The 23,900-nt window shown below is 41.1% G+C and overlaps 2 protein-coding genes across 2 annotated transcripts in view; both read left to right on the top strand.

Moving 5' to 3' along the window:
• The first annotated feature begins 893 nt into the window (after positions 1-893).
• RBM34 (RNA binding motif protein 34) lies at positions 894-22,020 on the top strand. Its single transcript, XM_079108101.1, has 11 exons — positions 894-988; positions 1,067-1,238; positions 1,340-1,476; positions 4,305-4,539; positions 5,899-5,958; positions 8,668-8,711; positions 14,442-14,525; positions 14,847-14,910; positions 16,340-16,379; positions 16,558-16,676; positions 17,994-22,020. The coding sequence occupies exons 1-11, from the start codon at positions 936-938 to the stop codon at positions 18,273-18,275; spliced, it is 1,290 nt and encodes a 429-aa protein (XP_078964227.1). The 5' UTR covers positions 894-935; the 3' UTR covers positions 18,276-22,020.
• Positions 21,888-23,900, top strand: part of TOMM20 (translocase of outer mitochondrial membrane 20) — a 12,809-nt gene continuing 10,796 nt past the window's right edge. Inside the window, exon 1 of the mRNA XM_079108102.1 lies at positions 21,888-22,019. Within this exon, the coding sequence (XP_078964228.1) occupies positions 21,899-22,019 (121 nt within the window). The 5' untranslated portion in view covers positions 21,888-21,898. The remainder of the gene's footprint in view (positions 22,020-23,900) is intronic.

Below are 23,900 nucleotides of genomic sequence, written 5' to 3'. Positions count from 1 at the left end.
ATGCATGCATGGGTAGATTTTTATATTTGAAGTAATCAGGCTATCAACATTATGGGAAACCAAAATAGGAAGCATAGTGATCAAAAGCAGGGTCAAGCAATTGAATATTGTGAGTTCTTCATAGTTATCTGATAGGATAATAAAAGATCACACACATTTCCAGCCAACTTGTGTTAAGCAGCTTTCAAAAGCAAGGCTGTTTCAGAAAGATTGCAAGTCAAATCCTATCCTACAATTCAAACTACTGAATTCGATGGAATATGTAGTCATCTTTTATTACATAAAGGTCAATTTAGCAAATATTCACTAGTTACAGTGAACAGACACGACGTACAGATGAGTAAGACATAAATCCTTACCCTCACGCCTTTACCTTAGGTAGGCCGTGCGGATTACACTAGAGCAAACTCGAAGAGACGAGGTAGGGAAAAGCAGGCTAGGACGTGAGGGTTTGGCGGGAGACGGCACGTTCGGCTGGGAAAACCGCAAGAGATTTGAGCAACAAGGACGTCCAGTAGAAGGGCGGGGCCGTGCCAAACCTCGGCGGCACGGAGGTGTGAACGTTTAGAGCTGCGCTCTAGCTACTTGTCTAACTTATTTCAAAACGTCCAGTCTGAGGAACGCGGCCAGAGGACCCCAAAGCACTGTCCCCCGTCACACCGACTCCCCGACGGCGACGCTGCTCGCACCTCGGCAGCCCCCTGCCCTCCTCCAGGGCCCCCGGTTCCCCACGCGCTCCTCCCTCCGCTCGGACTTCACCCTCTCCCCGCCAGGCTGAATCCTATTCATACTCCAGGCCTCAAGAACTAGGACGACCTCCCCAACCCGGGCCGCGGGGCACGCCGGGAGCGGAGGGGCGTGGTCGCTGGCGGAAGGGGCGTGGTCACGGGCGGAAAGTGCGGCTCTGTGGCCGTCCCGGAAGTCGTGCACGAGGAATGGCCTTGGAAGGGAAGAACAAGCTGCGGCAAAAGAAAAGCGCGGGGCGCAGGTGAGTGGTGGGCAACGCGGCGGGCGAGGGTGCGGGGCGTTCGCCGGGGCGCGGCTGACTGTCGGGGTGCGTTCGCAGGGCGCGCGCGGAGGACGACCGAAGGAGCGCGGCCGGAGACTACCTGGTGGGACAGGTCGCCGACAGCTTGCTCCGTGGCCAGCGCACTCCGCGGGGCGGCGCGACCCGGCTGGCCGCCCTCTTCAGCGCCTCCGCGCCGCGGGCCAGCCCGGTGTACGTCCCCGCGCCTCAGGTGAGCCAGCGCACTGTACCCCAGGGGCCCCTGAGTCCCGCGGACTCTGCGCGGCCCGCCGGGGAGGGAGGGGCCGCGCCCTGACGTCACGCTTCCCACAGGAAGCCTCCCGGAAGCGGAAGCGCGAGCAGGACCCGGAAAGCGCACCCCAGGTGCGAAGGCCACTCTTGCAAGAACCTTCAAAAAAGACGAAAGTGAAGAAGAAACCCACCCCCGCAGAGGTCAAGCTGGCCGACAGGTTGGTAAAATTCTCTTGGCTGATGTTAAAGACATTAGATGGTAAGAAACAATTCACATGCCTACAGTGTTCGTCCTATTTTTTTTCTCGTTTCATGTTTCTTTTCTTGCTTTTTACAAAAAAAAAAAAAAAAACTTATAGTATACAAAGTTGAAAAGAATAAGGAACCCACTGTCGACAGTCATTATTAGGCCAGACTTGTTTCACCTTTGTCCAATTCGAAGTCCCCTCCCTATTTGAAATTGAACTTAATGACTTATGTTTCATCAGTAAATGTTTCAGCATGTTTATAAAAGGTCAGTTTGGTTTTCCTAGGGACGAAATCTCATTTTCTTCTGTTTTCCGTTGTCTTTGAACTTTTAACCATTTAAACATACTCAAGATACTCTAATTGAAAAAAGAAATCCATCGATCTGAAACTCCAATCCACAGTTGTGTGTGTTTGTTTGCTACTGTTCCCACAGTCTTCCTTCATAGTTGAACTTTTGGAAAAAGTAGTTTGTTTTGGGCTCTTCCCCTTTTCGTGTTTTTTTATTCTTTTAATTGTACTGAGAATTGAACTCAGAGGTGCTTTACCACTGAATCACATCCTCTCCCCCTTTTTTTTGAAACAGAGTCTCATTAAGTTATTCAGGACCTTCGTAAGTTGCTGTAGCTGGTCCTGAACTTGGCCTTCTTTTCCCCTGCCTCCCAAGTTGTTGGAATTACAGTTGTGCACCACTGCACCCAGCTCCTTTTCATGATTTACATACTTTTTCATGGACTTGCAGTCTAGTGATGGTTTTTGTTTTTGTTCATAGCATGTCTCTTCAAACTGCTTGGTGATGCATCTTGACTTACTGGTGGTCTATAATGGGCAGTACAGCCTTTGTCTTAGGAATCCTCTCAGTCACATTTTACATGGCTGCTTTTCTCGGTGAAGCTGTTGATTTCTCTTAAGAGCAGTTTCTTCTGATTCTCCTCTTTTCCTTTTCAGTGTTAATGTGGGTTCCTTTTCTCTCTAGAAAGTGTTGCTTTTCCTTAAGGTTCTCGTTCTTAGTGATCTTCTCAGGACTTTGTTTTTTTCACTCTTCATTGTGGGCACTGTTTTTTTATGTACTTTATCCTGATTTTCAGACTTGTTTATGTTTTGCCTACTGGCATCTGTGCCTGTGTATTCCATATGCTTTAAATGGAGCTCATTCTCTTCATCAAATCTGTTTCTGGGCATGAATGGTACCACTTACTTGGTAGTTGCCTAAGCGAGTGTTTTGGGAATCATCCTATGCTCTTTCCTTTCCCTGCATGAGCCATTAGTTGCCAAGTGCCAATGTGTTTTTTGTTTGTTTGTTTGGTTTGTGTGTGTGTGTATGTGTCTTTTTTTTAATAGACAGCGTCTCACTATGTTTCCTAGGTTGGCCTGGGATTTCTGGACTCAAGCAATCCTTCTGCCTCAGCCTCCCAAGTAACTGGAACTAAAGGTGTGCACTGCATCACCTGATTAGTGCTCTTTTAATTACCCCTTTAATCTGTTTTCTCCTTTCTACCTCCATCCCTGCTGTGATTGGTCTGTTTTCTTCTTAGATATACACTGTGGTAATCATCTTCTTACTGGTCTTCTTCTCCATCCTTGACCTCTTCCTGTCTTTCTGTCTGCTGCTCAGATTGATCTTTTAGATATTCTTAGTCTGGTAGCACCCCATCTTCTGTAGAATAGAATTCTAAACACTTTTGCGTGGAAGTTTCTTTTTGACCTGGACCCCGGCTTACTATATCGTCATAGTTCCTTTCCGTCTTACTGTGCACATGACATACCATGGTGAGCAGATCACTGATTTGGACCCTCTCTGTAGTAGAAATTTGGTCAGGTGGAGAAATAATAGTTGCCCATGTTTATTGGGGACTGTGTGCCCAACTCTGCTTTCCTCCTTTGAGAAACCTTGTTTCTCTTGTTTCTTTTAAGATCCTATACCAACTGATACTGTTGTGTTGTGAATTTGGCCCGTGTTTACTTCACTATTGATAGGTTGATAGATTCTTCATATCCTCAGAGCCTAGAGGATATGGATATAGATATAGTTTCTTCATATTCTCAGAGCCTAGCGGATATAGTTGGAACCCAGCACGTATTTGGTGATGGATGAATCATTTTATGATTCCCACTTCCCATTCTGTCCCCTCACTCCTTAAGGTAAGTCCCTGTGTAGTTCTCTCTTTGGATCCATGTCAGACCTTATGTATCTATGTGCACCAATACTTTTTAGTGTAGTTGACATTTTGGAATTTACTTTTGATAAGCAATCTTTTAACTATTACAGAACTTTTGTAACATAGCGGATCCAGTTTTTTCTGTTGACCAGGTTCTTTTTACAAATAAGTGTTTGGTGGGCATATAAACCTTTTTAGATTCCTGGGGAATGCTGCATTGTCCAAGTTCTACAGCACAGTTTGAAATTAGGCTTTGATGAAGTGCAAACTAAATCTCCAAGAGCTTTAAATAAACTGACCTTTATTTAGATGAACTTTTGTTGCTGCTACTATTTGCCTGACTGGTTTTAACTTGTGTTTAAAAATTGAGCTGAACTTTTTCTAACTCCTGAGTAATATAATTCATTTTTTTTAAGTATACAAGTCACTTTTTACTTATACTACTTTATAGATAAAGTAGTTTTATTTTTTAAATAAAAATTTTTTATAGATTTATTTGCGGTAAGTTTATATGTAGAAAAACCTGAAGTCACTGGGAAATGTTTCTAATCAGGAGGGTAGAATTGTACTTGGTCAAATGCTGACTTCCATAACTCTTAGTTCTTTGTTTTTTTGTTTTTTGTTTTTTGCCTTAAAATTAGGGAAAGTGCTCTAGCAAGGGCTGATTTAGAAGAAGAGAGTCACCAGAAACAAGGGCAGAAAGCAAAAAATCCCCAGTCTAGTGTTAAAGTAACCGATAGACAAGTACTTAATGATGTGGATCACAGTGACAATGTAAGTCAAAGGAAGAAAATTGAAATCAATCAAGAAGAAGAAAGATTAAAGAATGAGAGGACTGTGTTTGTTGGGAACTTGCCTGTCATGTGTAATAAGAAGGTGAGTTTGTGGTTTTGAAACCAAAAAAATTAATAACTGTTTGCCCTTCCATTATGAGTAAGCACATAAGTCATTAATGTGACTTTATAATCAATGACTACATTTATTCTACCATAGACTGGTTCCAGTGTTTGCCCCCTCTTTCTCATTTCTATAGTCATTGCCCAAATTCAGGCCTTTGCAGATCATATTTGAAATATCAGAGTGGCCTTTTCCCTGGCTTTTTTTCTTCCAGCCTCATCCTTTATATGCTACTGGGATGAAAAGTATGTGTAGGGATATTTGTCTCTCTTTCACTGCTCTGCCTCACACATGAGAAGGCACCTCGGGCATAATAGGGGCTTTATAGAAATTTGCTGTGAAAAGAATGAATACATTCTAAGTTTCTTGAATAGGTCAGGTTCACTGAATATAATACTTGCCCTTACCTTACTATTTTCTTTTTTGGGGGAGAGTACTGGGGATTGAACCCAGGGGCACTCACCCAGTGAGCCACGTTTCCAGCCCTGTTTGGCATTTTATTTAGAACCTCACTTTTGCTGAAATTGGCTTTAAACCTGCAATCCTCTTGCCTCAGCCTCGCAGCACTATTTTCATGTAGTAGTCACTGTATTGACAATTCTTGCATCAAAAACCTACTGGTGTTTTGAAGGACCATTTAAATTGTACTTCCTTAAAAACAATATAAAAGATGTCTTGGGTTTTTCCTTTTTTCCTAATGCTTTTGTCTTCTAGCATTTGATTTGTGAATATTTTGTAGGCCATTAAACATTTTGCTTGGTAGCATTGTTTTATTTATTAACCTGTTAGGTTATAAGGGGCTCGAGGGAAGGGAATGTGGTATATGGTGGTTTGAGCAAATTATCATTTGTAAACTATTTTTTAAATAGAATTGATTATAGAAAGTGTTGTCCTACCTGTAAAATCTGTGTTCTTCACATCCAGTAATAGGAATAATGTCTAAAACTTGCTTACTAGAAGTTTGTTCAAAAAACTGAAGCATTACTCAGTTACCTAAGCTTCCTTAAAATTCATTGGTTTAAGCCAATGTGAAAATATCAGAGAATATGTGGAAGATCCAAGTCTACTCTCAGTTTACATGGATTAAAGACTTAAAAGATTGAAACAACAGTATCATGCAATTCATAGGTACTGATATGAATTGAAATTTATGTTTTCTTTTTACTACAAGTTTCATGAAAACTTTTTCCATCTGACTGATTAGCAGTCATCTGTTTTTCCTGGATTATTCTTAAAAGTAAAAACTGGCAGTAAAAGACTATCAAACAATTTGATGACATTGCTTTTTGTGATACCTATTCGATGTTCTGAAAATGAACTAATTTTTTTTTTTTTTAGAAACTGAAGTCATTTTTTAAGGAGTATGGACAAATAGAATCTGTACGATTTCGTTCTCTGGTATGTTCCCCCCCTTAAAATTTCATCATTGCAAAAATTTTTCATGTCAGTCAGATTACTGATTTCTTGGTAGTAATGATGAAAGAGCATTAGATTTTGGAGTCAGCATTGTGTAAATCTAGTACACGAGAGGATGGCTCTCAGCCTCTGCTGTTGATTCTCAAACTTGTTAAATAATTTAATGAACTCACGTGATAAGGTGATATTCTTGGGTGTGTTTAGAGGGTGAATGAATGATTTTTATTTGTCATGTAATACATTAGGCAAAAGAGTTGACACTGAATAGCCCTTCTGGAATTGGGCAGCTCTCTGATGGTCATTTAGCATTGGAAGTTGGCATGACATTGAACATATGTAGATGATGTATTTTTTAATTAATTAATGTTAAAACTTGATAGAAGTGAAGGAAACTTGATTTCATCAATTGAGCACTTAGGACCAGTCATGGCCACATTCTTTGGAGCATAATTCATATTGTTTGTTTTTTCTCATTCGTATTTTTCTCCCTGCATAGTTAACTTATGGTAGTATATATTCTCGAATACTATTTATTAAAATAGATAATGTGTAAGAGTGTAGGAAATGTTTATTTCGTGTTTCTACTTGCTCTTAAGTGAGTCTCTAAAATAGGGTTTCTCAGCCTTCATACACTGACGTTTTAGGATGAGTCGTTGTTGAGGGCAGCCCTGTATACTATAGGTATTTAGTAGCATCTCTAGATCACTAGATGGGCAACTCTTCTCATGCCAGTTGTGACAACCCAAAATATCTCTCAGTATTGCCAAATGTTATCGGAGGCAGAGCTGCCCGCTGCCCTACATGGAGACATTTCTCGAGATTTTGGTAGTCACCTTAATCTCTGTCAGTGTGTTTATCTCTTGTGTTTTCTCTCCGAGTCTGGTTTCTCCACACAGACTCGCCTAACCGGCTGATTGTGTTTCCTGCCAGCTCCCCTGCTGCATCGAGCATGTGCTCCACCCACCCCACTCTGACCTATGCTCCGTCTGATTTTCTATTAGTCGCACCCAGCTGCAGCTTTGGAGTGCCTTTTACTCTGTCTTTGGCTCACCAAGCCTATTTGCCATCCCTGCCTGTTTTTCAGCTGGAGTCATTCCTTTCTTACCCCTGCCCTAGCTACCTTCTCATTACCTCTTGTTAGATTAGTAGTAACGGGCCTGGTACTGTGTCTCATGCCCATAATCCCAGTGACCTCATGTTTGAGGCCATCCTCGGCAATGTAGAAAGGCCATAAGCAGCTTAGCAAGACCCTGTCTCAAAATTTTTAAAAAGGACTGGTGATATAGCTCAGTGGTAAAGTGCACCTGAGTTAAATCCTCAGTACCAAAATAAATAAATAACTGTAAAAGCCTTTTAGGGTTCCTTCCTTTGGTTTTCCTGTAATTTGTCTCCATACCATTGTCAGCTGCCTGCAGTTTTCTGGAACTCTTGCCACTTTTTTGTCCTACCTGTTAACATTATATAAACACACTCACACCCTGAGTCCTGTTATTGCCTTTTCAGCCCTGGGAACCTGCTCAGGCTCTCCCCCTTGCTCTTGGTTCTCTTTGGCCCGACCTACACTTGGTACTTGCTGCATTGTTTGGTACCATTGTTTGCCTGCCCCATCAGACTGTCAGCCATGATTACAAGTGCAATTAATCTTGCTTGTCGTTGGGTCGCCAGCACAGATGACATTGAATATATATTGAAGTCTGAAGAAGCTCTGTTCTTTTCATTGTCAGTGAAGTATGTGCTTAGTTCGCCTGGTAGCATTTTCTTCCACATACAGATTTTTGTCATTTGGCTCATTTTACTTTCTTTGACCTGCAATCTTCTTCGAAGTCCCATTGTACCATATTTTTCAGTATGCAAGTAAAATTGGCATTTCTTCAAGCCTTTTCAGATACATTCTACCATTAACTGGTGTTTCTTCCTGTAAATTTTTTTAATTTTTTTTTTTTTTAGTTGTAGATGGGCACAATACCTTTAGTTTATATATATTTTTTTATGTAGTGCTGAGGATTGAACTCAGTGCCTCACATGTGCTAGGCAAGTGCTCTACCTAGCACAATATCCCAGCTCATATTCTTGTAAGTTCTTAATGTGCTTTATTGCCTGGTTTTGCATTTATTCATTTTCTTCAGTGATGGGTGTATGCCCCATTTCTTGTACTCTTTTTCTGTCTATATTGAGAATTTGTATATTAGTAATTTGAATAAGACAAACTGAGAAAAGAGGAAATAGTTCCATTTCAAATGGAAATCCTACCTCTTCCATTACTTACCAATTACACATGTTTAAAATGATATTGATAAACAAGATGTTAATCTGTAAGTATTGCTCTTTTATGAAATGATTTTCCACTCACTTTATGAAATGATTTTCCTTTTTTTTCTCATGCCTTTACTACCAGTATCTCTGCCCATTGGAGTCCCTGGGCTGTTGGAGAATCCAGTGTTCTTGCTTCCTCTAGGCTTCATGTAGGCTGTCTGAGAGCCTTGAGCGTGGTGCCATCAGTGGGGGTTTTTATCCTAAGCCAAGATGTCCCTCTCAAACCATCAGGACTGTTGTTTCTGATGTGATCATTTCCTTAAAATGTTTGTGATCACAACATGCCAGTTAGATATAGGCTTCAGTTGAAATAAAATTAATTTGAAGGAATATTTCAAATTTTGAATTTTCCTTAATATTTCTTTTTCCTCTTAACAGATTCCAGCAGAGGGAACTGTATCCAAAAAGTTAGCAGCAATAAAGTAAGTTTAATTAAAGGGAAGAAGTCGTCTTAATCTCTCTTCTGTTTTGGTTAAAAATTGAGGTCATTACTTAGCTTTTTCATAGATTTTTGTATTTGATCATTCAGTGTACTTGACTGTTGTGTCTGTAATAGCATATAAATCTTAATTTAAATTGTAGTTACAAGAAAGTATTGGAAAATAATTTATTGGAAAATGTGCCATGAGAATTTCCATACTCTCTATAGTGTTTGGAAGAGAATAAGGATGTTTTGTGCCCCTATTCTCCGGCAACAATCATACATACCACATTTCTTCAGTTCTTTGGGGTGCCTCAGTGTCAGAGCAAAGTGCATCTGAAAATCAGGGTCATGTGTACTTACCATGGCCAGTCAGATTTTTACAGAGAACTCTGTAGTTCTGCTGGTAGTCTTGACATAACCTGTGGCCAGTGAAGTTCCCTGAGGGTTTGGGGACCATACAGGTAGGGTGGCTTGGGTTTCAAAAAGGGTCGCCCCTTTTTTCTGCCCAGTGTCAAGAATAACATGCAAGTCTTGCTCCCTCTTTCCACATGGAGATTTAGTTTTCATTGCCTTTCAACTTTATGCAGGGTTTCATATTAGTTTCTCTTGGGTGTTTTTCTTAATGGTACCTCAAATGATGTATTTCAGAGGCAGAGGTGTGAGTAAGATACACTAAGGTACTTCAGAAGCATTTCAGTCCTTCTGACCTTTTTGGTGGCTTTGTTGGTACTCTGCAGTTATTTGGTAGACCAGGTCTTTGCTGGTCTTTCCCCATACCAATTGTAGTGCCAGGTGTGTAGTTAGTAGTTGGTAAATATTCACCGAGTCTCATGATGTTTGTTGAGGTGACCAGACATTTAGGTCCTTTTCAACTTGGGGCATTGTGCAGGTGTTTTAGGAATTTAAGACTTGGTGCTGTGCAGCCCTTCTTTCCGAGTTGTTTGAGCATTTGTTTCTGTGTGAGGCTGAAACTGAGAAGCCTACATATCAACAGAAACAGAAGTTCTGACCCATGTATGTTATCGCAGTACTGCAGAGTTTGGGTGGGATGTGCCAGAAAATTGGAATTTGCACCCTGTGATTGCCATCAGTCATTTTTCCTCCAATTTTTGTTTTTGTTTCTTTTTTAAATTACTTAAATAGGTAATGACATGGATGATTCAGACCCACAAAACATGAAAGTGGGGAATTTCCATGAAATTTCCTTCCTGTACCTTTTCTCTTAAGTTTTTAAGTTTTGTGTGACCGTCTAGAGGCATATTTTATGGATTTCCATGTTTTTCCCCCAACACATGACCCGTTCTTTGGATGGAGAGCAGGCTGGGGATGGAACTGGGGCCTCTGTTCTAGGCACAGGCTCTGGCACCGAGTTGCTCCCCCAGCTCCTGCCTTTGAACTCAGTGATATTTGGTGTATGCACTCACTCTTGCATGTGTTCCATTTTTACAGTGAGCACAGCTTGGAGATATGTATTAGAATAAAAGTAATTCTTTCTCAGAGCAGTGTGCTGAATGATCTGTAGGATAAATTTGTGATGGTGAATTGCTCCATTAGAAAAGGTCTTTGTATTCATTATTTTGACTGCCATCCTGTGGAGTTGGTCACTTATTTATATTCTTACTTATATTCCCATTCCTTTACCAACAGTGTCGTTTATGCTTTACAAAAGCAGTACACCAGCAACCCAGTAGGTGAAAGTGTTCAATTGCATTTCTCTTTTAAATGAACAACTTTTTATGTATTAAGGAGTCATTTGTTATGCTTCCTTTTATCTGGATTGCTACTGTCTTTTTTTTTTTTTTTTTTTTTCTTTCAAATTGTTGGTTCTGACGATCAGTGGGATGTTAATGAAATCAGCCCTTTGTGATAGGAGTCACAGGTGTTTTATATCTTTGTCATTGCATTCTGACTCTGATTATGGGGGATTGTGCTTATGTAAAACTTCTGCTTTTTTATATAAGCCAAAATTTCTTTTAAAAATCTTTAACGTATAATTTATCTGCAGTAAAACTGAACATATTTGAAGTGTTCTTTTAGGATTTTAACATATGTGGGCACTTGTGAAATCTTCACTAGGTCAAGGTAATGAATATGTGACTACTTCTAGTTCCAGTTGTCTGTGCATTTGCAGAGCATACCCCACCCCTGTTCCGAGGCACCCATTCACCTACTTTCTCTTTGTTTCCATTTTCTAGAGTTTTATATGAATGCCATTATCATTCAGTACATTCTCTTTTAGTTTAGGGATTTTGGATGCTGGGGGTTGAACCCAGGACCTCCTACCTGCTAAGCATACACACTACCATTGAGCTGCACTCAGTCCCAGTACATGCTCTGGTCTAGCTTTAGCTCAACATAATGATTTTGAGATTTGGGCATACTATTGCATGCATCAGTGGTTTATTCGTTTTTATTGCTCACTGGATTCCATTGTGTAGAAGTACCAAAAATGGTCTGTTCACCATTAACATTCAGGATATTTCAGTTTTGGGCCATCTTAACAGAAAGGTACTAAAAATATTTGGGTATAGTTCGTTTCTGTCCAGAAAGTGTCTGGGGTAGATTTCTGGGTCCTATGATAGGTTTATTTTAACTTTCTAAAAAACTGCCAAATTTTCTTCTAAAGTGCTTGCAGCATTTTATATCCCCATCAGCGGGAGATGAGAACTTGTTTAACTTTTGTTAAGCAAAAGTTTTGTTAAGCAAAAGTTCTTCTTTTGTTAAGAAGTTGCTTAACTTCCTCACTAACACTTATGTTGCCAGTCACTTAATTTGCCATGCTAAAGGTTTGTCATTATGGATTTAATTTGTATTTTTCTGATGACTAAAGATATTAAGCATCTTTTTTATGTGCTTAGTGGCATTTGTATCTGTTAGGTGAAGCAGCATTGTAAAACTTTGCCCATTTTCTAGTGACTTTTTTGTTTTACTATTGAGCTGTAAAGAGTTCTCTGGGGCTGGGGAGATAGCTCGGTAGAGTTATTGAGCTGTAAAGAGTTCTCTGGGGCTGGGGAGGTAGCTTGCATGCACAAGGCCCTGGGTTCAATCCCCAGCACTGCAAAAAGAAATAAAAATAAAAAAGAGAGTTCTGTATATTTTCTGGATGTGAGCCCTGTGATATACATATTTTGTTTCAGTTTTTGGTGGTGGTTTGTTTGTACTGGGGATTGAACTCAGGTGTACTGTACCACTGAGCTACTTCCCCCAGCTCTTTTTGTTTTTTTTATTTTGAGACAGGGTCTTGTTAAGTTGCTGAAACTGGCTTGAATCCTCCTGCCTCAGTCTCCTGAGTGACTAGCATCACAGGTGTGCCCCACCATGCTGGCTTGTGATGCTTTTTTAAAGGTGTCTAAGAATCTCAAGCTTGGGCTGGGGATGTGGTTGAGTGGTCGAGTGCTTGACTAGCATTCACGAGGCCCTGCGTTCAATCCCCAGCACGACCAAAAAAAAAGAATTACACGTTTTCAATTTTGTTGAGGATGCACTGTAGAGAGTGCTACTCTTTGGTTGGCTCTGTAATCTGGTGGGAATGGGGAACAGTGAGATCTCTACTGTCCTGGCTCAGCCCAGGCACAAAGGCCCAGGGGTCTGTGTCTCAGGAGGTGACTGGTCAGGCCCTCCTTCCTGTGCAACAAAGCTCTGCTTTTATGTTTTTTTCCTTTCTTTTGACACTGGGGATTGAACATGAGGTGCCTTACCATCTCCAACTCTTAGTTTTTTGAGGTAGGATCACCCTAAGTTGCCCAATCCTCCTGCCTTAGCCTCCCATGTAGCTGGGATTACAGGTGTGCACCACTGTACCCGATTTGCCTTATACCTTTGATAGTTTTGCTGTAGTAGAACATTTTTCATCCTTTCCCTGTGGTAGGAGTCCTCTCTTCCTTTAGCCACAGTGGTCTCTTTGCCCTGAAAGACAGGGTTACTGTCTATCCCCTAAAGGTTTAGTCTTTTCCATTGGGAGAATCCAGGTGGGACTTGGTCATTCCTTTCTCTGGTCTGTAGTGCCTGGGAATGCATTCCTGTCTGCTCTGTCTTCTGTGGACACCAGCGGAGGTGGTGGGAGGGATGGGTGCATAGTCCTGTAACCGTGGCCTCTGGCGTTTTGGTTGAGGCCCAGCCCCCTGCAGAATTAGCACACCTGTTGTATCCCTCTCAGAGAGGGGCTTCTACCTAACTTGAAAGCTTCTAGTTCCCCAAGACTCCAGCTTTCTGATAACTTCAACAAAAATTATGATGCTGTAGGTTATCTGGTTTCTTTTTAGTGTCAGGGGCAGAGGGATGCTCTTCTGGGTTCTGCATCCTATGTAGAGAACTCTGCCATTAGTCATTAGTGCTTATCATCAGGCTTGTTTCAAGGCCTTCCACCAAGTCAGGTGGAACAGAACTGCATGCTTGCCTTTGGAATTCCCTGTGCCAAGGAGGTCTTTTTTCCCAGAGTAACACAGGCTTGTTGCATTCATGTGTTCCTTGGGATACACTAGGATGTATTGGATTTGGATTTGTCAGTAGCTGCGTATTATGTGGAAAGAGCAGGGCTCTAGAGTCAGCTAGAGTTGAATTCAGACCTAGGCTTAGGATCATAGTCATGTACTTCTCAAGTCCCAGTTTCTTTATCCATAAAATCAGAAAAATAACACCCATATCACCCTGGTACATGTTAGGTATCCAATAAGTTGCAGCTAGTTTCATCAGTTGTGGCTGTGTAACTCAGCGGTTGAATGCTTGTCTGGCATGCGTGAGGCCCTAATTTTTATCCTCAGCACTGCAAAAAAATAAATAAATAAAAAATAATACTATTAAATGGTATAGTATGTTATTACAGAATTCTATGAGCCATGCTATGCATTATTTTTCAGTTTCCTTCTTAATGGTACCTGTTCATGTGTTAGCATTTTCGTTACTTCAAAACAATAGGTTGACATCTTCAGAGAAAGATCTGTAGTCATTATGAGGTCCTTTTGACTAATCTAAATGACATCACCACTTTGCAAACCTACTGAGTTAATGGATTTAGCGTTTGAACAGCATCAAGGGCTAAATCTTAATGACTGTTGTCATTAAGAAAGAATGAAAACTAGTCATAATGTATCTCTCCATCAGAGGATATAGCAGCCTATCTATCTGTGGTCCTGACAAAAGGGCCCGGTCTGAGCCTTATCAGTCTTTTGGATCCAGCTGCCAACTTGCTAGAAATAGATGACAAAAGTACATGTTGGACTGCACTGCTAGCTTTCAGCCAGGAAAACTCAAGCAGTGGGAAATTCCACTATTCAAACAATAAGAGATGGAGAATCCTGTAAGTTAAATGACACTCCAAAGACGTGTTGAGTCAAAAGATAGACAAGACCCACATGTAATGTTCAGGAGTAGACCCCTGGGCGATAGTACCACAATAGGTGTGCATAAAGCAGTTTTTATAAAAGTGGGCATGATGATGACTTTTGATGACCTTTAAAGGGAAGGAGGGGCTGCTACTGTGAGGGGCCGCAGAGAGAGGCTGCTGGTAGGACTGTGGCTGCCAGGGCATCAGCTTATTATTCATTCAATAAGCTGTCCATGAAAGTTGTGTGATCTTTTTGAATTCTTGGTACATATTTACCCAAAGAGATGAAACTTCCACCTAGGAATTCTTGTCAGATGTGTAAGTAGTAGGAAAAAAGCTGGATTTATTCTAATGACTTTAAGGTGAAAAAATTTTACATTGTCTTCTTTTCTTTTTCTTGTGTAGACGTAAAATTCATCCTGATCAGAAAAATATTAATGCTTATGTTGTGTTTAAGGATGAGATTGCTGCTACAAAAGCATTGAAAAGGTAATTCTGTCTCAGAGGTTTGAAAAGAATGATTGTCCTTTTATTTTTATGGAGACATTTTTTATTCTTTGGATTCATATTAGAGCAGATATTTAAGTAATTTAGTGCTTTTTTTTCTATTCTAATTAGTTATACATGATAGCAGAATGCATTTCGACTCCTTGTACACAAATGGAGCCCAACTTTTCATTTCTCTAGTTGTACACTAGGCAGGGTCACACCATTTGTGCAATCATGCTTGTACTTTGGGTAATAATGTTCGTCTCATTCTACCATAGCACTTATTTTTAACAGCCATTTTCCCTTATATTTATAATATAGAAATGGGGCCCAGATTGCAGATGGATTTCGTATTCGAGTTGACCTTGCATCGGAGACCTCATCTGTAAGTAGTACTTGATTGGTTTAAAGAACTTAACTAGAGCCTTTTGGAGAGAAATATTTTGTTGTGAGTTAGCTGGAGGTGATCGAATCAGTAATGTGAACACAAGGGAAATTAAGTGGTCTTTGTGCTCTGGGATCACAGAGTTGGTGCTGCAGCCTCATTGCTCAGGAACTGGCAAGAACATGATAGTGTTATTAAGTGGATTGTGTGTGAAGGCAGTGGTAAGAGTTGCTGTTGGACACACAAAGGCCAAAGCAGTGCAGAGGAATCTGGACTTTGTCAGGAGCTTGCCCAGAAGTTCAAATGTGGGAGCAACAGGACCAGGTTCACATTTGGCAAAGGCGTCTGTAAGTGGATGAAGAAGAGTTTGTAGGGGTTCACCCCCAAAAACAGTTGTGTTTCTTTTGATGACAACAGTCTAGTTGAGCTGGGTGTAGTGGTGTACGCCTATAATCCCAGCAGTTCAGGAAGTTAAAATAGAAGGATTGCAAGTTCAAGGCCAGCCCCAGCAACTTAGTGAGGCCCCAAGCTATTTAGACCCTGTCTCAAAATAAAAAATTAAAAGGGCTGGAGTATAGTTCAGTGGTTAAGCACCCCTGGGTTCAATCCCCAGTACCAAAAAAAATTTTTTTTTCTTTTTTTTTACTAATTTTTTTTTTTTAATTGTAAACAAATGGGATACATATTGTTTCTGTACATGGAGTAACGGCATACCATTTGCGTAATTATACATTTACATAGGGTAATGATGTTTGATTCATTCTGTTATTTTTTCCCTCCCCCCAACCCCTCCCACCCTTCTTTTCCCTCTATACAGTCCCTCCTTCCTCCATTCTTCTCCCCCCACCCCCCATTATGTGTCATCATCCACTTATCAGCGAGATCATTCGTCCTTTGGTTAAAAAATTTGTTTTTTTAAAAAAGGTCTAGTTGAGAAATGTTTGTGGCCCTGGCTTGATTGGCATCCTGTCGTAGGGTTAGCAAACTATGGCCTCAGCCATATCTACCTACCACCCATTTTTGTTAATAAAGTTGTATTGGTATACAACCACACTTGTTTCTGTATCATCTGTGGGTTGTTTTTGAGCTACAATGGCAAAACTAAGTAGTTTTAACAGGCCATATGGCCCACAAAGCCTATAATTGCTTCCTGACCCTTTTCAGAAAAGGTTTGACAATCCCCAATACAGCAAACCTTTCCTGAGCACCACTCTGTGTCAGTGCCAATCTAAAGGAAAAGGCCCTCCTTCTACTGGTGCTCACTCAGTCCATTGGGAAGATGGAATAGAGTGTGTCAGTCAGAGGGCAGAGGCATGGTTAAGTCAGGAGGTGCATGACCCGTCAGATGCAGGGGCATGCTGGATGGGAGGTTTTAGGGTACCTTCCATCTTCCATTGAGTGATTTTTATTAACCCTTTTTGTATTTCAGAGAGACAAGAGATCGGTGTTTGTAGGGAATCTACCTTACAGTAAGTTTGTTATATTGTTATTAAAATAAGGGAGAGTATAGTAACTCAAAAGATAATTTTAAGATATGTGTAATGTAGCAATATATTCTTGGCTATGCTCAACTTGCTATATTGAATATCTTCAGCTTTTTAAGGAGAAGGCAAATCTTTATTTCTGTTGTGGTTGAATTTGTTTTAGAAGTTGAAGAATCTGCCGTGGAGAAGCATTTTTTGGACTGTGGGAGTGTTGTGGCAGTGAGGATTGTGAGAGACCCAGTTACAGGAGCTGGCAAAGGGTTTGGCTATGTGCTCTTTAAGGTATGGAAAACTGATGCAGTGTTACTGTCCCTTGAAGTGCTTGGGGAGGGATTGTCACTTCTGAGTCATCACTTAGATGTAATTGTTATTTTCATGTCAAATTCCAACGTAAGAAAACTAAATTTATGATCTTCAATAATAGAGTAGTATTGCTGTAATTGCATCTAACCAAAAAATGTTCTGATTCCCTCTTTCTTCATACTAACACTATTAAGCAAGTAATGTTGTAGATATTGGGTATTACAGGAACTAAATTTCTGAATGTCCACCTTCTTTAAAATGGAAAAAAATAATTGCGTTCAGTCAGAAGAAAATTTTAGTCTGCACAAGATTATATTTCGTTCACTATTATCTGGTGTTTCATGCCCAGCTTTAAGTAGTAAAAGAATATATTTAGTCATATAGCACTTAATTTTTTCTTACCCAAGGAATAACCCCTACATAGTTTCTTTCATTTTTTACAGTAGATTTTTATCTGCAAACATAAAGCTTTGCAACCCTATTTTATTTTGTCATGTAATCATGTTCCAGTAAGTGATGTAAATGATTTATAGTGTTTCCCTAATGTTGTCAGTGTTCTCCATTTTTCCCTATGATAATGAAATTATAGTGGTTATGTGTTTTCCTTGCATTTTGGATTACTTCTTTAGGGAGCTCCGCACTGTAGGTCAAAGTATGTTACCATTTTGAAGACTTGATAAGCGTCACCTGGTAACTTTTTAAATGCTTGCCCGATGTTTCTGTGTTCTATACTGTAGTGATCTTACTGTTTCCCTGATTTGTCTTTTTCACTTGGTAAGCTTGTAGAGTCTCTTAACAGACTGAATTTCTCATGGAAATTCAGGATAATTAGCATTAATGATTCTGTATTAAAGTAAAAGAATAATAGGATTTTGGACCTATGTGGTACTGTAGAATGTCTAGTCCCTTATGTTCAGGACTGAAACTGTAATGGAGAATTCCCTGCCCTGTAGCAGGACTTTTCCAGAAAAGTGGCTTAGGAGAAGAAGGTGTAATGGTGTAAAAGACTGCATGTTAGTTGAAATTCCTCACAATATAGCAGTGAGGCCTCTGCCCATGACTCACCTAAGCATTTGATGAGGCGGCTTGAGTGCTCTGAGGCTCTGTGGAGCTTAACCAGGAGGAGCTAGAGCAAGCAGCTGGGACACTCGAGATTGCATTTCCAGAGTAGGGTCTTGTGCAAATCTTGTGCAAATCTGACATTCGCAACTGTCCAGTACAATGGACGTTTTACCAGTCCTTTTGCAGGTGCATTTCTATTGGAAGTTAATGTGTTGGGTTTTTTTTAAATTGCAGGACACAGATGCTGTTCATCTTGCTCTGAAATTAAATAATTCTGAGTTAATGGGAAGAAAACTCAGAGTCATGCGTTCTGTGAATAAGGAAAAATTAAAACACCAAAATTCAAATCCAGGTTTGAAAAATGTCAGTAAACCTAAGCAGGGACTTAATTCTGCTTCCAAAGATGCAGGACGTTCTAAAAGTGTATTTATTGGAGAAAAAGCTGTTTTGATTAAAAAGAAGAAGAAAGGACAGAAGAAAAGTGGACAAGCTAAGAAACAGAGAAAACAGAAGTAGCCATCAGAAACTTTGTGCTCTTTCCCATGGAGGACTGTCGATTTAAGTGGATGAAACCAGGAGTTGAGTCAGGAAGTTTATGGATCCCATGTGTGAAATGTGGAGACTTCCACAGCCTTAGTTGGTCTGCATCATAATGCTACCTTTGAAGCATTTGTTTTTAGATGTAAGCAAACTAGTTAACAATGGATTATGTGTCACTACTGAAAGTACAAGAGATGATTTTGGACCGAGGGTGAATGTTAATATTTTAATGATTATTTATTAGTGTATATTAGAAATACAAATTTTTATACTTGTTATTGCATATGTTATTACTTGGAATGAGACTAAGTTAAAAAGGAAGTAAACTTAAAAGCAAACCTTAATATTGATTGTACTTAGACCACGTAGTGGCCATTAAATAGCCTTAAATTGGGAATGCTGATCCCATGTCCAAACCCTGAGAAAGAGTCAAGAACTCAAGAACTGTTATAGAATATCCACTCATTTTTCTTTTCTTTTCTTGCACTTGAGACAAGTGTACTTCTGGATTTTTATTTTATTCCACTAACAGTAACTAACCAACAGGAATATAAGATGAATTGTGGCTCTGATTTCTTATATGTAAACCGGTGACTAGATTGGTTATTGAAGTCCCTGGCAAATTGGTCATCAATTTGCACTTTTATTTTTTATTTTAATTTGAGAAATATTCTTGGAATACTTGTGTTCCTTAAATTAGTGTCACTGTGTAGAATAAAATGGTCTTTCCAAAAAATCATTTTTAAAGTAAAAAATTTCTATTAAAATACAATAAGGCACAAAGTATAAAGAAAGCAAGGGAAGAGAATAGCACTGCATTCACCTGGTGACAAGCTGGTACCACTCTCACTTATCTTACCAAGCCGGGTCATATGTGGGAGGGGTTGGAAGAGGTAGATGAAGGTGGCTGATCTCAGGCAGGCAGAATTTGCAGTGCACAAAGTGGGTGTGCAGTCAAGGGAAACTGAGTTATAGCTGATTGTTTTGAAAATCCTGTCGGGGAAATAGCACATGGAAAACCTAGTGGATTTTTAAAATAGTCCTGCAGAGAGTTGAAAGAGCTTCATTTTCCTGTATCCAGAGACTGCACATTTTATAGTTGGGATCACTTATGGTATTTAGAACTTTGTTTTCGTAACTAAGGTTCAGTAAATATTTATTAGCTGATCATTATTCAGCATTTTTGCACATATTTCTAGTCAAATGCAACATCTATAGACTATAGGTTTTATGTCCATATGTAGCTTGTGCATACACTTGTGACTGTCCTATAAATTGGCAGCTTTTTAAAACAACGGTAACATTAAAATTTTACTTCATGTTTGTTACTGTTTAATTGAAATTTGTACTTTCTCTGGGCAGAATATGCATGTGTTACTATAATAGTTTAAAACACATGACCTATGGAAAAAGGAATATGTTTTGTAGAAAAATTCCCACTTTGTGTAAATCTTTGTTACCTGAGAAAATACTGGTATCATGCTGTGATTGAATTTTTAGGCACAAGGGTTATGTATGGGTGGGGCTGGGGATATAGCTCAGTTGGTAGAATGCTTGCCTCGCTTGCCCAAGCCCCTGGGTTCAAGTGGCTAGACTTTTAATGATTGTAAATAAATATTATTGGTTGTCTTGATTGATCATGATCCATTGAGCATTAATCTTTTTACCTCATGCTTTCGCAGCCCGCCCCCCTCCACACTCTGCCTTGTGAATGTATTTTCTGCTAATGTTCCTTGGCTTAAAATGCAACATTAAAGAATTCTTACTTAGAATGAGAATATAAAGGAATGCTTTTACACGTCACGTACCCAAGTACTTTCTCACTGTGATCAGTTGGAGTTTAGTGCCCTAAAATAGCTTGCATAGTTTTCCGCTTTCATGAGGTACAGAGCTCTGGAGTGTTTTTGTTTTTTTTTTGGTTACCAGGGATTGAACTCAGGGGCACTTAACCACTGAGCCACATCTCCAGCCCCTTTTTGTATTTTATTTAGAGACAAGGTCTCACTGAGTTGCCTAGCACCTCACTAAGTTGGTGAGGCTGACTTTGAACTGGAGATCCTCCTGCCTCAGCCTCCCAGGCTGCAGGCATGCGCCACTGTGCCAGGCCCAAGTGGGTTTTTGACCTGGCTTATTAACTGTGACCTTGAGCAATATCTCTCTGTACCTAAATATATTGATTGGATGGACTAGATTAGTGGCTTTATTTTTGTGACTAAAATTAATTTTACAGTGATCAGTATAAACATGAGAATATTTAACTGACATGCCATTTTACATGATAGTACTGCTCTTAATGTGTTGGTTTGATAATGTTTTATTCTATTAAAAATACTGGTTGATCCACTCAGGTCATTCCACAACCCACTGGTGATTCCATCTTGTTTAGGTGATTTCTAGGCAGAAAACATTTCGAAAGTGTGAATATACGTGTTTTTCATCAGATTTTTGGTTTCGTATTAACGTGTTACCTGGTGTAACTCACAGTAGCTATCTCTACGCTGACACTGCATTTACTCCACACAAAACTGGGGTATAGGGTAGTACTCAGTTTTGTGTTTATTCGGAGTCAAAATGGGGCCAGAGTCGTTTTCAGGAGGCCTCTCATGTCAGCTGTGTGGCCTTTTACAAGTCTGGTTTCTCTTTTTCCCTTGAGAGGAGGGGTGCTGGGGATTGATCCCAAGGCCTTGTGCATACTAAGCAAGCCCTCTATCACCCAGAGAAGCCCCCAGCCTCTGCAGCTGAGGCTCAGGACATAACCTCCTTCAGTAGTTGAAGTTAGCTGATAGCTTTGGGGGTGTGAACGGAAATGTGTTTGCAAGATATAAGAAAAGTTGCGTTTTGTGGGTCTGTTGCGTGCAATCCTGAGTCAATCATTCGCCCCACCCTAGTCCCGGGAGTGCATATGTTCCCCAGGTATGACTTTAGTGTAGGGGGCTCAGGTTCCTGAGCACTTTAACGCAGGCCTTTCTGGGACCTTGGGTCCTGCAAGTGCAGGTCTCCACAGCGCCTTTGCAGTAGCTCCTGACAGGCTCACCCAGGGAGGGCCGGGCCGCGCCGGGCTGATAGGGCGCCTGATAGGGCGCGGGGACAGTCCTTTGCAGACTGCTATGCCTCAGATCCAGCCTTGAGCCTGGAGGCCTCGCACCTGGTGGTTCCCTATTACCTTCTCTGGCCCAATGCACCGAAAGGGCGACACTCGAGATTGCAAAGCCAAGCGCAAGTCGGTAGGGCAAGGGAAAGGCGCCTGTTCCAATTTCTCTTAGAGGTTATGCGTCTTCTGCCGAGTTGCCCCTATTTTCTCGCACATCTCTTGAGACCCTACTGCAACATGCACGAATCACCATGACCGAACTTGCAAGGCAAGTGCACTTGACAGGCTGCCTGGACCAACTGCGAGACGGAGCTCGCTAGCGTCTGAGTTTACGAGGCCTATTCCGCCGCGCAGGCGCACAAGGGCTCAAGCGCTTCCGCGCAGGCACCACCGCGGGCGTCCCGGGGTCCTCGGAGCCGGAAGCGCCTGTCCCGTCTTCCGGCGTCCTCAGCGGCGGGCGGCGAGGCTCGCTCAGTTGGCCGCGGCGGCTTCGCCGCACCAAGAGAAGATGGTGGGCCGGAACAGCGCCATCGCCGCCGGCGTGTGCGGGGCGCTCTTCATCGGCTACTGCATCTACTTCGACCGCAAGAGGCGGAGCGACCCCAACTTCAAGAACAGGCTTCGGGAACGTGAGTGGGCCCTCGCGGCGCCCCTCCATCTTGGCTGCGGGCGCGGCCTCTCCTTTGGCCGCGCACCGTTCTAAGCCTCCGTCCTTAACCCGAAGGTCGAGCCTCCTTACTAGACGGAGTTTAGCTTGAGCCGCAAAGCCGCAGGCCCAGTGCCGGCGTTGCATTCTTAAACCCTCTTGGCGGCTTCGCCGGGTGCTTCCAAGATATGAGTGAATGCTAGAGAAATTGCGGGGGAGTCCAAAGGGCTGCGCCTCCCCAGTGGCTCAGCCTCATTTCATACCTGCGACATCTTTTAGGAGCGGCTTCCCGGAGGGAAGTCGTGTCCGCAAAAACCGTCGTGATCCCCCTTCAATTTCGGGGACCTTCGTTTGCAGCAATAGAAAAAAACATTTGTTTCGATCAGAAACATTTTTATAGTTTACCGGGTGGCTCAGCCACAAGGGTTGTTAAAGCCCGGGTGTACAGAGACGTGGCCGTAGCGGACCTGAGTTGCTGCACGTGGCCCGTAGCCGCACGTGGCTGCTGACTAGCGCGTTGGACTGTGCTGGTCGTAAGCGGTCCGCGCAGCACCACGTCCGGCTCTAGCTCCCAAGTGTTGGGAGGGGAAAGAAACAGGTTATTTATTTACTTACGGTTAGGTAGTCTCATGGAAAGAAGGCTGTTCTGGATTCAGTTTCCAGGCCCGGATTGGTCACTGATAAGCATCGTGATGTTGGGCTTTTTGCATCTTAATTTCCTTAGCTGTACAATCAAGTAATGCGACTTGTATCTTGTTGGTTTTGAGAAAAATAAAATGTATTTTTAGAAGCCTTGAAGACCCGTTGAAAAGGATTTTTTTTTCCTCCCCTAAGTGCTAAGAATGGGATCTCAGGCCACGTGCTAGGGAAACCCTTTACAACTGAACTACACCCCCAGCCCTTTTAATTTTATTTTGAGACAGTCTCGGTTGTCCGTGCTGGCCTCCAACTTGCTGTTACAGCATGTGCCACCATACCTGGCAAGAAAACTGGTTTTTGGTTAAAGTAGTCATAAGAGCTCTCATTTCAGAGGAATTAGTATTCTCAGAGTGCCTTTTCCATCATTTTCAATCCAAATTTTTTTCTAGCTTTAGCAGTGACGTAATGATTTAATTGAATTACTAGCTCCAGCTGTGACAACTTCAAGCTTTGCCATTCCTTTTTTGGTAAAATGGTGTGTTAAGCATTGGGTTTAGTACTGTCCTGACACAGTAATTGGTGGATGCTGGAGATTTTATTTGATATTTTTTGCTAAAAAGTAAGACTTGATTTATAGTATTTTTGCAGTCTGTTTAAAGGTTGATACTCAAGATTTGGGGTATTTTGTGTTTGTGGAATGAAGTTGGTTTCAGTTGTTTTAAATTTGAATTTTTCTAATATTCAGTAGAATACTTAGAATATTTATATCTGCGATGAATGAATAGTTCCTCAAATCAGTCATTTAGCTTGTTGGGTTTTTTGTTTTTTAGTAGAGGCTTATGTTGTTGAAAATAAGGTTTGGGGATAGGTCTGGGATTCTAATTTATTCAGATTTTTTGTTTTCGTTAACAGGTTGTCAGTATTCTATGCATGTGTGTGCATGCTAAGGATTCAGCCCCCAGGGTTTTGTGCAGATGAGGTCTGTGTTCTACCAAAGAACTATACCTGCAGCTCCTTTCAATACTCTTAAAGCATAATTTTTTATCAATCTGAATAATCATAAGTGAATTTAATCTCCAAATCATAGTGCCAACTATAGGTTATATATGCTGTGTAAAGTGATACATCATTAGAAATACCTTAAGCTAACTTTAAAAATGATTTGTGACTTTTGTAATTCATATTTTTGAAAGTACACATACTCGTTTTAACTTGTTAAGTTCAC

Source organism: Sciurus vulgaris, assembly GCF_902686455.1.
Source record: "Sciurus vulgaris genome assembly, chromosome: 12".
Classification (NCBI taxonomy): Eukaryota; Metazoa; Chordata; class Mammalia; order Rodentia; family Sciuridae; genus Sciurus; species Sciurus vulgaris.
This window is presented reverse-complemented; position numbering and strand designations above follow the sequence as displayed.